Raw genomic sequence first — 15,907 nt, 5'->3', positions numbered from 1 at the left:
TTATAAGGCTCAACCCCCAGAAGGGAAAGAGGGAATGATGCGTTTCCTAGACCAGCTGGAGTTCCCGAAGGTTGAGGAACAGGAGATGACAGGACTGGGAGCGCAGATTGAGGTGGAGGAGGTGGTAAAAGGAATTGGGAACATGCAGGCAGGGAAGGCCCCGGGACCGGATGGGTTCCCGGTGGAGTTTTATAGGAAATACGTGGACCTGCTGGCCCCACTTCTGACGAAAACCATTAATGAGGCTAGGGAAAGGGGGACACTACCCCCGACGATGTCGGAGGCGACGATATCGCTGATCCTGAAAAGAGACAAAGACCCGCTGCAGTGCAGGTCATACAGGCCTATTTCCCTCTTGAACATAGATGCCAAGCTTTTGGCCAAGGTGATGGTGACGAGGATAGAGGACTGTGGTGCATGATGATCAAACGGGGTTTGTTAAAGGGAGGCAATTGAATGCTAATATACGGAGACTGCTGGGGGTGATGATGATGCCCCCGCCAGAGGGGGAGGCGGAGATAGTGGTGGCGATGGATGCAGAGAAAGCATTTGATAGAGTGGAATGGGACTAACTGTGGGAAGTACTGAGGAGATTTGGATTTGGAGAGGGGTTCCTTAGATGGGTTCAGCTCCTGTACAGGGCCCCGGTGGCAAGTGTGATTACAAATAGGCAACGATCTGACCACTTCCGACTATATAGGGGTACAAGACAGGGATGTCCCGTCTCCGTTACTGTTTGCGTTGGCAATTGAGCCATTGGCCATAGCGCTGAGGGGCTCTAGGAAGTGGAGGGGGGTACATAGAGGAGGAGAAGAGCATCGGGTGTCATTATACGCGGATAATTTGTTGTTGTATGTCGCGGACCCGGTGGAGGGGATGCCTGAGATAATGCAGACACTCAGGGAGTTTGGAGAATTCTCAGGATATAAATTGAATACGGGGAAGAGTGAACTGTTTGTGATGCACCCCGGGGAACAGGGCAGGGGAATAGACGATTTACCATTGAGGAGGGTAACAAGGGATTTCCGGTATTTAGGGATCCAGGTGGCCAGGAACTGGGGAACCTTGCATAAGCTTAACTTGGCACGACTGGTAGAGCAGGTGGAAGACGGCTTTAGGAGGTGGGACATGGCGCCCCTGTCATTGGCGGGCAGGGTGCAGGCGGTTAAAATGGTGGTCCTTCCGAGGTTTCTTTTTGTGTTCCAGTGCCTCCCTGTACTGATTACAAAGGGCTTTTTTAAGAAGGTGGACCAGAGTATTATGAGCTTTGTGTGGGCTGGAAAGGCCCCAAGAGTAAAGAGGGGGTTCCTGCAGCGCAGTAGGGACAGAGGGAGACTGGCACTGCCGAGTCTAAATGATTATTATTGGGCCGCCAATGTGTCAATGATAAGTAAGTGGATGAGGGAAGGGGAAGGAGCGGCGTGGAAAAGACTGGAGATGGCGTCCTGTAGGGGAACTAGCCTAAAAGCACTGGCCACAGCGCCGTTGTCCCCGAAAAAATACACCACAAACCCAGTGGTGGTGGCAACTCTGAAAATTTGGGGGCAGTGGAGACGACATAAGGGAGTGACGGGTGCCTCAGTGCGGTCCCCGATAAGGAACAACCATAGGTTCGTCCCGGGAAGGATAGATGGGGGATTTAAATCTTGGCAGCGAGCAGGAATTGCGAAATTGAAGGACTTGTTCTTAGACGGGACGTTCGCGAGTCTGGGAGCACTGACAGAAAAATATGGGCTGCCACCTGGGAATGCATTTCGCTATATGCAAGTGAGGGCATTTGTGAGGCAACAGGTGAGGGAATTTCCGCAGCTCCCGGCGCAAGAGATCCAGGACAGAGTGATTTTGGGGACATGGGTGGGTGATGGTAGGGTGTCAGATATATATAGGGAAATGAGAGACGAGGGGGAGACGATGGTAGAGGAGCTGAAGGGAAAATGGGAGGAGCTGGGGGAAGAGATTGAGGAGGGGCTGTGGGCAGATACCCTAAGTAGGGTAAACTCTTCTTCCTCGTGTGCCAGGCTCAGCCTGATTCAAGGTTCTACACCGGGCACATATGACTGGAGCAAGGCTGAATAGATTTTTTGGAGTGGAGGATAGGTGCGGGAGATGCGCGGGAAGCCCGGCGAACCACACCCACATGTTCTGGTCATGTCCGGTATTGCATGGGTTCTGAGTGGGTGTGGCAAAAGTGATTTCAAAGGTGGTGGGGGTCCGGGTCGAACCAGGCTGGGGGTTGGCTATATTTGGGGTTGCAGGTGAGCCGGGAGTGCAGGAGGCGAGAGAGGCCGATGTTTTGGCCTTTGTTTCCCTAGTAGCCCGGCGAAGGATTCTACTTAAGTGGAAAGAAGCTAAATCCCCGGGCGTGGAGGCCTGGATAAACGACATGGCAGGGTTCATAAAATTGGAGCGGATAAAGTACGCACTAAGAGGTTCGGCTCAAGGGTTCACCAGGCGGTGGCAACCGTTCCTCGAACATCTCGCAGAGCGATAAGGGAAAATAGGAAAGGTAGCAGCAGCAACCCGGGGGGGACGACTCATTTGGGTCCTCAGGGGTTTTGTGTGTGTGTTTATATATTAGTTATTTGTATTAGATTTTACGAAGTTACTATTTCTGTTGTGTCTTATTTTGTTGTTGGCAGTTGCCGTTAGTTAGTATATTATTTATTTAAAAAACGATGTATATAATACTACAAAGTTGTAAAATGGGAAATTTTTGTTTTTGTTTGATCGAAAAACTTTCATAAAATATATATATTTTTAAAATACTCAAAGTGGTTAATCTTCTCGGTTTCATTTCAATGATGTGTGCCACTGGTAGGTAGGCTTGTGGTAGAGAACCCATTAGCAGATTTCTCAACTTGCACCTGGAGGAAAGGAGCTCATTAGACTGCTCCTTTGCAAAGGTGAATTTCAGCACAGGATGCAGCGTATGAAAGTGTGCAAAAAATTATTACTTGCAGCTGCAGATTCAAATACAGCAAACATATCTGCATATCAAAATATGGACAGGTTCGTAGGTATGGGATCATTCCATCAAAAGCATGTTTCTCAAGAAAACCAATGAAAATTTTAATATGAGCTAGGCCAAGTGAAGGTCCCATGGCAACATCACTAATTTGAGCATACATGGTGTCTTTCAAGCTGAACTCAACTGTGAGAGTTGCTACATACATAAATTCAGAAATGGTGCGTTAGATTACCATGACATAGTGCATATATGTCTATGGCCTTTTTGAGCAACACATTAGTGAATAGGCTTGCAAAAGTGAACAGGCACATTATCACAGCATTGTTATCGATAGGCAGACAGGTCACATGCATTCTTGGCAAAAGTGATGGAATCCTTCACTGTGAATATGGAAAGTTCACCTAGAATTGGTTGTAGCAACTCACGCCACCATTTTGTGCAGAATTAGCAGATAAAATAGGGCATGATGAGACAGCACGTGTGTCTAGGGCAGCCTTACATACATGAATGTAATGAACCATGAGGTCAAATTCTATCATGCGCATCCACTGATAGAACATAGAACATAGAACAATACAGCGCAGTACAGGCCCTTCGGCCCACGATGTTGCACCGAAACAAAAGCCATCCAACCTACACTATGCCATTATCATCCATATGTTTATCCAATAAACTTTTAAATGCCCTCAATGTTGGCGACTTCACCACTGTAGCAGGTAGGGCATTCCACGGCCTCACTACTCTTTGCGTAAAGAACCTACCTCTGACCTCTGTCCTATATCTATTACCCCTCAGTTTAAAGTTATGTCCCTTCGTGCCAGCCATATCCATCCGCGGGAGAAGGCTCTCACTGTCCACCCTATCCAACCCCCTGATCATTTTGTATGCCTCTATTAAGTCTCCTCTTAACCTTCTTCTCTCCAACGAAAACAACCTCAAGTCCATCAGCCTTTCCTCATAAGATTTTCCCTCCATACCAGGCAACATCCTGGTAAATCTCCTCTGCACCCGCTCCAAAGCCTCCACGTCCTTCCTATAATGCGGTGACCAGAACTGTACGCAATACTCCAAATGCGGCCGTACCAGAGTTCTGTACAGCTGCAACATGACCTCCCGACTCCGGAACTCAATCCCTCTACCAATAAAGGCCAACACTCCATAGGCCTTCTTCACAACCCTATCAACCTGGGTGGCAACTTTCAGGGATCTATGTACATGGACACCTAGATCCCTCTGCTCATCCACACTTTCAAGAACTTTACCATTAGCCAAATATTCCGCATTCCTGTTATTCCTTCCAAAGTGAATCACCTCACACTTCTCTACATTAAACTCCATTTGCCACCTCTCGGCCCAGCTCTGCAGCTTATCTATATCCCTCTGTAATCTGCTACATCCTTCCACACTAATCGACAACACCACCGACTTTAGTATCGTCTGCAAATTTACTCACCCACCCTTCTGCGCCTTCCTCTAGGTCATTGATAAAAATGACAAACAGCAACGGCCCCAGAACAGATCCTTGTGGTACTCCACTTGTGACTGTACTCCATTCTGAACATTTCCCATCAACCACCACCCTCTGTCTTCTTTCAGCTAGCCAATTTCTGATCCACATCTCTAAATCACCCTCAATCCCCAGCCTCCGTATTTTTTGCAATAGCCTACCGTGGGGAACCTTATCAAACGCTTTGCTGAAATCCATATACACCACATCAACTGCTCTACCCTCGTCTACCTGTTCAGTCACCTTCTCAAAGAACTCAATAAGGTTTGTGAGGCATGACCTACCCTTCACAAAGCCATGCTGACTATCCCTGATCATATTATTCCTATCTAGATGATTATAAATCTTGTCTCTTATAATCCCCTCCAAGACTTTACCCACTACAGACGTGAGGCTCACCGGCCTATAGTTGCCGGGGTTGTCTCTGCTCCCCTTTTTGAACAAAGGGACCACATTTGCTGTCCTCCAGTCCTCTGGCACTATTCCTGTAGCCAATGATGACATAAAAATCAAAGCCAAAGGTCCAGCAATCTCTTCCCTGGCCTCCCATAGAATCCTAGGATAAATCCCATCAGGTCCCGGGGACTTATCTATTTTCAGCCTGTCCAGAATTGCCAACACCTCTTCCCTACGTACCTCAATGCCATCTATTCTATTAGCCTGGGGCTCAGCATTCTCCTCCACAACATTATCTTTTTCCTGAGTGAATACTGACGAAAAATATTCATTTAGTATCTCGCCTATCTCTTCAGACTCCACACACAATTTCCCATCCCTGTCCTTGACTGGTCCTACTCTTTCCCTAGTCATTCGCTTATTCCTGACAGACCTATAGAAAGCTTTTGGGTTTTCCTTGATCCTTCCTGCCAAATACTTCTCATGTCCCCTCCTTGCTCGTCTTAGCTCTCTCTTTAGATCCTTCCTCGCTACCTTGTAACTATCCATCGCCCCAACCGAAACTTCACACTTCATCTTCACATAGGCCTCCTTCTTCCTCTTAACAAGAGATTCCACTTCCTTGGTAAACCACGGTTCCCTCGCTCGACGCCTTCCTCCCTGTCTGACCGGTACATACTTATCAAGAACACGCAGTAGCTGATCCTTGAACAAGCCCCACTTATCCAGTGTGCCCAACACTTGCAGCCTACTTCTCCACCTTATCCCCCCCAAGTCACGTCTAATGGCATCATAATTGCCCTTCCCCCAGCTATAACTCTTGCCCTGCGGTGTATACTTATCCCTTTCCATCATTAACGTAAACGTCACCGAATTGTGGTCACTGTCCCCAAAGTGCTCTCCTACCTCCAAATCCAACACCTGGCCTGGTTCATTACCCAAAACCAAATCCAACGTGGCCTCGCCTCTTGTTGGCCTGTCAACATATTGTTTCAGGAAACCCTCCTGCACACACTGTACAAAAAACGACCCATCTACTGTACTCGAACTATATCTATATCTTTTCCAGTCAATACTCGAACTATATCTTTTCCAGTCAATAGCTGGCAGCCACTGCCCTCAAGTCAAAAAGACATTCAGCATATCGCGCAAATTAATGTGCTAAGAATTACACTAACAATATAGGATTATCAGTTGAGCTTGCAATGTGGTTCACTTACGCACGCTAGTAGCTACATATATTCACATGCAGAGACCTGTCCTCTGCACACAAAAGGAACATGTCCAAGTATCGCGCCTTTTTTTTTTTTTGAATCAGACAAGAACGTGGGGAACAATAGTTCCCTCGTACATCCTCCATGACAACACATCAACCAGAGTTAACTGACCGACCATTTTCTTTAAAAGCTTCATCCCGTCCTCACCAAGCACCCAGACCAGATGAACACAGAGTAATGGACAACGTCGGGCTGGGAAAGCCCCGAGGGTGAAGGTCCTTCTTGAGCGGGGTCGCAGGGAGGGAGGCTTGGCCCTTCCGAACTTTATTAATTACTACTGGGCAGCTAATATTTTGTTGGTTAGGAAGTGGGTAGTGGGGGAGGGGTCGGTGTGGGAGTGGGTAGAGGTGGCATCTTGTAAGGGCACGTGTCTGAAGGCTCTGTTAACAGCTCCTCTGCCATTCTCGCTGGCTTGGTACTCCACAGGCCCAGTGGTGGTGGCAGCCCGAAGGGTGTGGGGGCAATGGAGGCAGCATAGGAGAGTTGGTGTGGTCACTGATCTGTGACAATCACCGGTTCGCTGGGGGGGGGGGGGGGGGGGGGGGGGCTGGCTGGATGGGGGCTTTAGGAGGTGGCAACAGGCAGGGATTGAGAGATGTGGGGATATTTTCATTGAGGAGGGGTTCCCGAGCCTGGAAGAGCTAGAGGAATATTTGAGTTGCCGGGTGGGAACGGATTTTGGTACCTACAGGTACAGGTCTTTGTCCGGAGGCAGGTTCCAAAGAGACAGGTTCCAAGCTTCCCTCGCCTTCCTCTAAGGGGACTATAGGATAAGGTGATGTCAAAAACAGGGGTTGGGGAGTGGAGGGTCTCGGAAATATACAACGAATTGATGGAGTAGGAAGGAATCCCAAATGGGGAGGTGAAGAAGAAGTGGGAGGACGAGTTGGAAGTCAGGCCCTGAAAAGAGTGAATGCATCCTCGTCGTGTGCCAGACTCAGCCTGATCCAGTTCAAGGCTGTCCACAGAGCTCGTATGACTGTGGCCCGGATGATTAGGTTTTTTGAGGAGGTGGACAGGTGTGGGATGTACGGGGGAAATCCAGCGAATCATGTACATATGTTCTGAGCATTTCCGAAGTGGAGAGGATTTTGGCAGAGATTCGTAGGTGTCATGTCAGAGGTTCTGGAAGTGAGGGTGACTTTGAGTCCAGAGGTGACAGTATTCGGAGTGTCAAAAGATCCAGGAGCCCAGGGTGGGGGAGAAAGGCCAATGTTTTGGCCTTTGCCTCTCTGGTGGCCCGGAGACTGACCGTCAGCAGGAGGGTGGTGGAAAGTGGAGGCATGGAAGTGGAGAATAAGGGCAGGGAATCTAATATATGGGTAGCTAGGAGTTAGGGTTGGGGGGGGGGGGGGGGGGGGGGGGGGGGGGGGGAGTGTTGGGTACGTTACTGTGGGTTTTTGCGTGTGTTGGACGGCTCTGCTATTTAGAATGTTAATATGTGATGTTAAAATTATAAATGCCTCAATAAAATGTTTTCTAAAACAAAATGGACAACTACGAGCAACTAACTTTAATGCCCTCCCTCTCCTTTTCCCCCACCTAATCCAACACCCACAACAGTAATATTAAATCTTTTTTAAAAAATATTTTTATTAGGGTATTTGCAATTTTTATAATAATTACAATAACAGCAACATAAACATGGCACAATAAACATTTCCAACCCCATCACAATCTTCACCCCCCCACCCAAACAATAAAACAACAGTCTGGCCCTCCCCCACCCCCACCTTTTTTGGAATTCTGCTTCTGCTGACATTTTAATTTTCCCTGAGAAAATCGACAAACGGCTGCCACCTCCAGGTGAACCTTAACATTGACCCTCTTAACGCAAACTTTATTTTCGCGAGACTAAGAAACCAGCCATGTCACTGACCCAGGTCTCTACACTCGGGGGCTTTGAGTCCCTCCACATTAATAAGATTCGTCTCCGGGCTACCAGGGAGGCAAAGGGCAAGGCACCAGCCTCTTTCACCCCCAGAACACCCAGCCCATCCGACACTCCAAAGATCACCACCTCCGGACTCGGCACCACCCGTGTTTTGAGTACCGTGGACATTGCCTTAGCGAAACCCTGCCAAAACCCTCTAAGCTTCGGGCATGCGCAAAACATGTGGACATGATTTGCTGGGCTTCCCGCGCACCTGTCCTCTACCCCGAAAAACTTTTCTCATCCAGGTCACCGTCATGTGTGCCCGGTGGACTACCTTGAATTGTATCAGGCTAAGTCTGGCACATGATGAGGATGTGTTAATCCTGCTTTGGGCATCCGCCCACAAACCCGCTTCTATCTCTCCTCCCAACTAGTCTGTAATATTAAATCTTTACAGAACTTAAACCTACCAAAACTACATTCTAAGCTCCTGTTTGCAGGGTGTTTGCAAATAGGAGCAGCATTTTACCCATTTTCATACCTCCTATCAGCTAACCTCATCTTTGGCTGGGAGGCTCTCCACTTAACCTTATACTCAAAGAAAAGAAAAACGATTAACATTTATAAAATTCATGATGCGACAATACAATAACAAAAGCACAACGTAAAGAATATGTACAGCACTTGTAAAAAAAAAAAAATTAACGATAATTTCTTTATTTAAACCAACAATGTAATAATTCTGAACTTTAAAACACACATATGCTTCAACATATGTAAAACAAAGCAAGAAACTGAACTTCTGAACAAATAAGTTTGCATCTTCTGGAGAGTCTAAAAAGTGATCCTTCTCAAAGTGATCCGAAACACTTGTCAAGAGGAAGAAGGAGGCTTATGTAAAGATGAGACATGAAGGTTCAGTTAGGGCGCTCAAGAGTTACAAGTTAGCTAGGAAGGACTTAAAGAGAGAGCTAAGAAGAGCCAGGAGGGGACATGAGAAGTCTTTGGCAGGTAGGATCAAGGATAACACAAAAGCTTTCTATAAATACGTCAGGAATAAAAGAATGTCTAGGGTAAGAGTAGGGCCAGTCAAGGACAGCAGTGGGAAGTTGTGCGTTGAGTCCGAGGAGATAGGAGAGTTGCTAAATGAATATTTTTTGTCAGTATTCACACAGGAAAAAGACAATGATATCGAGGGGAATACTGAGATTCAGGCTACTAGACTAGAAGGGCTTGAGGTTCATAAGGAGGTGTTAGCAATTCTGGAAAGTGTGAATAGATAAGTCCCCTGGGCCGGATGGGATTTATCCTAGGATTCTTTGGGAAGCTAGGGAGGAGATTGCTGAGCCTTTGGCTTGGATCTTCAAGTCATCTTTGTCTACAGGAATAGTGCCAGAAGACTGGGGGATAGCAAATCTTGTCCCCTTGTTCAAGAAGGGGAGTAGAGACAACCCCGGTAACTATAGACCAGTGAACCTTACTTCTGTTGTGGGCAAAGTCTTGGAAAGGTTTATAAGAAATAAGATGCATAATCACCTGGAAAGGAATAATTTGATTAGATAGTCAACACGGTTTTGTGAAGGGTAGGTCGTGCCTTACAAACCTTATTGAGTTCTTTGAGAAGGTGACCAAACAGGTGGATGAGGGTAAAGCAGTTGATGTGGTGTATATGGATTTCAGTAAAGCGTTTGATAAGGTTCCCCATGGTAGGCTACTGTAGAAAATACGGAGGCATGGGATTCAAGGTGATTTAGCAGTTTGGATCAGAAATTGGCTAGCTGGAAGAAGACAAAGGGTGGTGGTTGATGGGAGATGTTCAGACTGGAGTCCAGTTACTAGTGGTGTACCACAAGGATCTGTTTTGGGGCCACTGCGGTTTGTCATTTTTATAAATGACCTGGAGGAGGGCGTAGAAGGATGGGTGAGTAAATTTGCAGGTGACACTAAAGTCGGTGGAGTTGTGGACAGTGCGGAAGGATGTTACAAGTTACAGAGGGACATAGATAAGCTGCAGCGCTGGGCTGAGAGGTGGCAAATGGAGTTTAATGCAGAAAAGTGTGAGGTGATTCATTTTGGAAGGAATAACAGGAAGACAGAGTACTGGGCTAATGGTAAGATTCTTGGCAGTGTGGATAAGCAGAGAGATCTCGGTGCCCATGTACATAGATCCCTGAAAGTTGCCACCCAGGTAGAGGGGGTTGTTAAGAAGGCGTACGGTGTGTCGTGAGCACGATCTAGCTCGGAGGGCTTGGTGGGAGGGAAACAGTGCATGAAAACTCCTTCACCCACCATTTTGGAGAGCATGTTGGACAAATATTCCATAGTGGTGTTGCACTCGATCCCCTCCGGCAAACCCACAAGGCCTTTGGGACCTGTTTTCAAGATCATTTAATTTGGCCTTTAAATTTTTATTTGACTCCATCACTTAAGACAGGTCATTCTCTAGCGCAGAAATTCGATCACGATGATCAGAAAGGGCCTCCTCCATATTTTTCACCACATGTGCCTCCATAACTTTACTCATACCTTCTAATTTACTTGAAACCAGGGCCAGGGCTTCATCCACCAATCTCTTCATCTCATCTGCCAGGCTTTGGTGGTACTTTCTCAATTTTTAAAAATTCATTTACGGGATGTGGGCGTCGCTGGTTAGGCCAGCATTTATTGCCCATCCCTAGTTGCCCTTCAGAAGGTGGTGGAGAGTTTTGCCTTCTTGCAGTCCTTGTGGTGTAGTTACACCCACTGCACTGTTAGGGAGGGAGTTCCAGGATTTTGGCCCAGCGACAGTGAAGGAATGGCAATATATTTCCACATCATGGTGGTGAGTGACTTGGAACGGAACCTCCAGGTGGTGCGATTCCCAGGTATCTGCTGCTCTTGTCCTTCGAGATGGTAGTGGTCGTGGGTTTGAAAGGTGTTGTCTCAGGAACCTTGGTGAGTTACTGCAGCGCATCTTATAGATGGTGTACACGGCTGCCACTGTTCGTCGGTGGTGGAGAGTTTGAATGTTTGTGGAAGGGGGAGCAAATTCAGCCACCGCGATGCAGCTGATGTCATCAGCCGTCGGCCAAGCGCATGGGAGAAGCTCACCGCCATTTTGCTGTCCGTCAAGTCTTGTGATGCCTCAGAATCCGAGGAATATGTATGACCCGTTTCTATTCTTACTCGGCATATTTTGTAGCCTGGTGTTTATGAGGTGATTTGTTGGTTTTTGAAAATTTGTGCTGCAGCCATTGAGCTAAAAAGTTGGGATCAGCACGGAGAGCCTCCAGTTTTCCGGCTACATCCACCACTGGAAGTCAGCTATGTAATTATTAGTGGATCATTGGCGGGCACATCGGTGGTTCAACTAAATAGGGGTACAAGTCAGGGGTGTCCATTGTACCCAATGTGTGTACACCAAACTGGGATAACATGGCATTCATTAATCAGGTGCTGGCTTCTATCCCAGATCTGGATTCACATCAGCTAATCATGGTAGCAGTGGTTAGCACTGTTGCTTCACAGTGCCAGGGTCCGAGGTTCGATTCCCAGCTTGGGTCACGATTGAATTTTACAAACAATTTGCGGGTCAGTTGGTCCCACTTCTGTTCTATATGTTTAATGATTCCATGTCCCCGGAGATGTTGCCAGCTACATTGGCACAGGCATCGATTTCCATGATCCTAAAGGACAAGGATCCCACTGAATGTGGGCCGTTTCGACCTATTTCATTGTTAAACGCTGACGTTAAGTTGTTGGCTAATGTGTTGGCAATGTGTTTAGAGACCTGCTTCCCTGGGGTGATTTCAGAAGAGCAGACTGGGTTTGTTAAGGGCCGGCAGGCAGCCAACATTAGGAGATTGTTAATTGTGTTGTTACCCTCCTTAGGGCCAGAGCCAGAGGTGGTTATTTCGATGGACACGGAAAAATCGTTTGATAGGGTTGAGTAGGGTACTTCTTTGAAATCCTTGGAAGATTTGGCTTTGGGCCAAAATTTATATTATGGATTAGGCTTTTGTACAGGGCTCCTACCGCGAGTGTGCGTACGAATGCCCTAGTTTCAGGTTATTTTCAACTAAATAGGGGTACAAGTCAGGGGTGTCCATTGTCCCCACTTTTGTTTGCCTTAGCAATTGCTGGCCATTGCGTTGAGGTCGTCCACTAGATGAGGGGTTAGAGCATGGAGGAAGGGAGCATAAGTTGTTCTTTATGCAGATGATTCGCTACTATATATTACGGACCCACTTTCCAATGTGGAGGAGATAATGACACTGCTTCTTCTTGGGGTACCAGCTGAATCTGGGCAAAAGTGAATATCTTCCAGTGAACCCCTGGGAGAGGGCAGTTGATCTGGGGTGGTTGCCATTTCATCTGGCCAGGACTAGCCTCAGTTACCTGGGAATCCAGGTGGCCCATGATTGAGCTTCACTCCATAAACTTAACTTTGATAGTCTGGTGGGTGGGGTGAAGTCCGACTTGAAAAGGTGGAACGCCCTCCCTCTGACCTCGGTGGGAAGGGTGCGCAGATGAATATTCTCCCGAGGTTTTGTTTTTGTTCCAGTGTCTCCCAGTCTTTATTCCTCTTTTGCAGGGTCCATAAATTGATATCTACTTTTGTTTGGGCTGAAAAGGTCCCTCAGGTTCCTAGGACGTTTCTGTAAAAGGTATAGGCAGTCGGGGTGTTTGGCACTACCGAATCTATTATATTACTATTGAGCAGTAAATATTGATATGGTGTGGGGGTGGTTCAGGGATCCAGATTCTATATGGGAGTGGATTGAGGAGGGTTCATGTATAGGGTAGAGTCGGAGGCCTTGGTTACTGCCCCACCCCTGTTTTCCCCTGCAAGATTGTGTGATAACCACTTTGAGGAATTGGAATCAGTTTAGGCAGATTTTAAACTGGGCCCAATGTCACTGTTGGATCCCATTTGCAGGAACCATAGGTTTGTGCTGTCTGGCCTGACTCATCGTTCAGGGTGTGGGAGAGGGAGGGATTAGCGAGGTTCAGGGACATGTTTCTGGAAGGTAGGTTCACCACCTGGATGGGCTTTTAGAGAAGCTCCAGCTCCCGAGAGTGAATGTATTCAGGTACTTGCAGGTTTGCAACTTTCTACATAAGGAGCTTCCTTCATTTCCCCTGACACCGTCGCCCTCACTCTTGGGCAGGGTCCTGTCCTTGGCAGGGTTCGGGGAGGGTAAGATTTTAGATATTTATGTGAAGATGTCGACAGGGCAGGCTTCGTTGCAAGAAGGAAAATGAAAGTGTGAACTAGGTTTGGTTTTTGAAGGGGGAGGGTGTGGAGCGAGGCTCTTCACAGGGTCAACTTCACTTCCTCATTTGCGAGTTTAAGCTTGATCCCGTTCAAGGTTGAGCACAGGGCGCACCCGAGTAGGATGCGTATGAGTGGGTTCGTCTCGGTGGCAGGATAGGTGTGAACAACGCGCTAGGCGGCTGCCAAATCATACGCACATGTTTTGATCTTGCCCCAAGCTTGTAAGCTTCTGGGCCTCCATTTGTGACACTATGTCAGGGATTGTGGGTATTCAGCTGGAGCCAGGCACACTGGTGGCCATTTTTGGAGTATCGGATTCACCAGTCCTGCAGACAGGGTCAAAGGCAGATGTCCCAACCTTCACCTCGTTAATAGCCCAGAGGCAAGTTCTGCTTGGGTGGAGGTCCCTGGTGCTGGCTGGGGGACTTGATGGAATATTTCTATCTTGGGACAATCAAGTAAACCACAAGGGGGTACCCGGTGGAAGGGTCCTACTCGAGGCAGCACCCTTATGTCTCCGTTTTCAGGGAACTGGTTGCCGTCAGCTGTTGGGGGAGGGGGAGTGTCTTTTTGTTCAGGCTTTGCTTTCCTTATGGACTGCTATGGGGGGGGGGGGGGGGGTGCTGGGCTGGGGTTTGGGGGGTGTCATTTGTTTTGGAGTTTGCTACATTGTTGTTACTTTGGTGGAATGAAAATCATTTATGAATAAAAAAATATATTTTTTAAAAGGATGAAAAAAGGCTTCAAGAAGATTTAGACAGACTAAATGAATGAGTAAGAACATGGCAGATGGAATATACTATGGAAAAATGTGAAGTTATCCAGTTTGATAGGAGAAATGCAGATTATTTCTTAAATGTTGAGAAATTGGGAAGTGTTGATGTCCAAAGGGAATTAGGAGTTCTTGTTTATAAGTCACTGAAAGCTAATAATATATGTGCAACAAGCAATTGAAAAGGCAAATGATAGGTCAGCTCGTAGAGCAAGCAGATATGAGTATGGGATGGAAGGAAGTCTAGCTGCACTGGTATAGAACCTTGGTGAGATGACACCTGGAGTATTGTGCACAGTTTTGGCCTCCGTACCCAAGGAAGGATATATTGGCCAGAGAGGAAGTGCAATGGAGGTTCACCAGACTAATCCATGGGTCTGTATTCTCTAGAGTTTAGAAGAATGAACAGTGATCTCATTGAAAATGTATAAAATTCAGGGTGGACACAGGAAGGTGTTTCTACTGGTTGGAGGGTCTAAAACCTCAGGACACAGTCTCAGAATAAGAGGTAAGCATTTAGGATCAAGATGAATCTTTGGAATTCCCTACCCAAGAGGACTGTGGAGGCTCAGTCACTGAGTGTGTTCATAGCCGACCAAGGTCGATAGATTTCTAGGTACCAATACCAACGACAACAAGGGATGTGGGGATAATGTAGAAAAATGACATTGAGGTAGCAGATCAGCCATGCTCTAGTTAAAAGACAAAGCAAACTCGGCGAGGTGAATGGCCTGCTCCTGCTCCAATGTTCATGACAAAGCAACACTCCCTCTGTAACTGTGCTGAACTGTCAGCCTAGATTATGTACTCTAGCATTACATGTTCTGACTCAGAAGCAAAAGGTGCTACCACTGAACCAAACACCATGCGCAGTACGCGTCTCCTCACTACCCCTTCCCCCTCACAAATTAAACATAACTGATGCTCAAGCCGAGTTCAACTAAGAACATAAAAAGCAGATTTGTACCTTCTTGGTCATGACAGTTCCCCCAACATTCTTCACCGCCCAGCTACATATACTCTCTGAACCTTGGCAGTGGGCAAGTCTCAGTTACTAAGAGTAGACTTAACCACACTATCAATTAAATGGAAAATTTCAGCTGCCAGACTAAACACTGTTCCTTCATATTTTAAGAGGAACTGTGCCACTGGGCACCTTGCCGTCATTATCGTATATGTTAATACTCCACAGAAACATGCATACAATCCTTACCTGTTTTCGCATGTTGTTCATGAAACCCATAAAAGTTGCGAGAAGCTTGGCTTCCTCCCTGGCTGCGAATTTTTTCTCACTTTTCTTCTTAATGGAGCCTTTTTCTGTCCCCACAGACGCCATGGCAACATTGAGAGAGACCACGAGTGTGCTGGCAGCAGGCACAACCTCTCTTCCTCTCTCACCCGAACACCAACAACTGCCGCGACAAGACTGACTCCCGCACAGAGAGAAAGAAACACCGAGCCACAAATAAAATCCCTCCTCATCAACTCGCTAGCGCCCTCACAGGATGTCACGGCTCCAAAGAGGAAGTAATACTCGGGGCTTGACCGAGTTTCATTTCAACGCCCCTCCCCTCACCATTCACTCTGTTCCTTACAATCTTTGCACACAATTTTTCCTTTCTGGTCGACGTATTCTCCACAATAAGTTCCAGGAAAAAAATTACTTTCATGCTAAGAACTATTATGATTTTTTTTTAAGTGTAAAAAAACACACCAACAAATGTTGGAAACTATCAAAAAACAGCACCTTGAGTTACCTGAAGACTATCAGGAGGCAAGTCACTCAAGTGATTAACACAGTAAATATCCAAATTTATCTCCCAAAAAAGCACACTGCAACAATATTTAATGTGC

General features: G+C 46.9%; 1 protein-coding gene across 3 annotated transcripts in view; it reads right to left on the bottom strand.

Moving 5' to 3' along the window:
• Nucleotides 1-15,479, bottom strand: part of klhl7 (kelch-like family member 7) — an 88,917-nt gene extending 73,438 nt beyond the window's left edge. For 2 of the 3 annotated variants that reach the window (XM_072509234.1, XM_072509235.1), the window contains exon 1: nt 15,267-15,478. In XM_072509234.1, the coding sequence (XP_072365335.1) occupies nt 15,267-15,389 (123 nt within the window). In that variant the 5' untranslated portion in view covers nt 15,390-15,478. Of the gene's footprint in view, nt 1-15,266 lie in introns of all 3 variants that reach the window. The other variant, XM_072509233.1, reaches the window with a different exon arrangement.
• Between the last annotated feature and the right edge of the window lie 428 nt (nt 15,480-15,907).

This window comes from Scyliorhinus torazame, chromosome 6 (assembly GCF_047496885.1).
Source record: "Scyliorhinus torazame isolate Kashiwa2021f chromosome 6, sScyTor2.1, whole genome shotgun sequence".
Classification (NCBI taxonomy): Eukaryota; Metazoa; Chordata; class Chondrichthyes; order Carcharhiniformes; family Scyliorhinidae; genus Scyliorhinus; species Scyliorhinus torazame.
The sequence above is the reverse complement of the archived record's forward strand: the minus strand, read 5'-3'. Positions and strand labels throughout refer to the sequence as shown.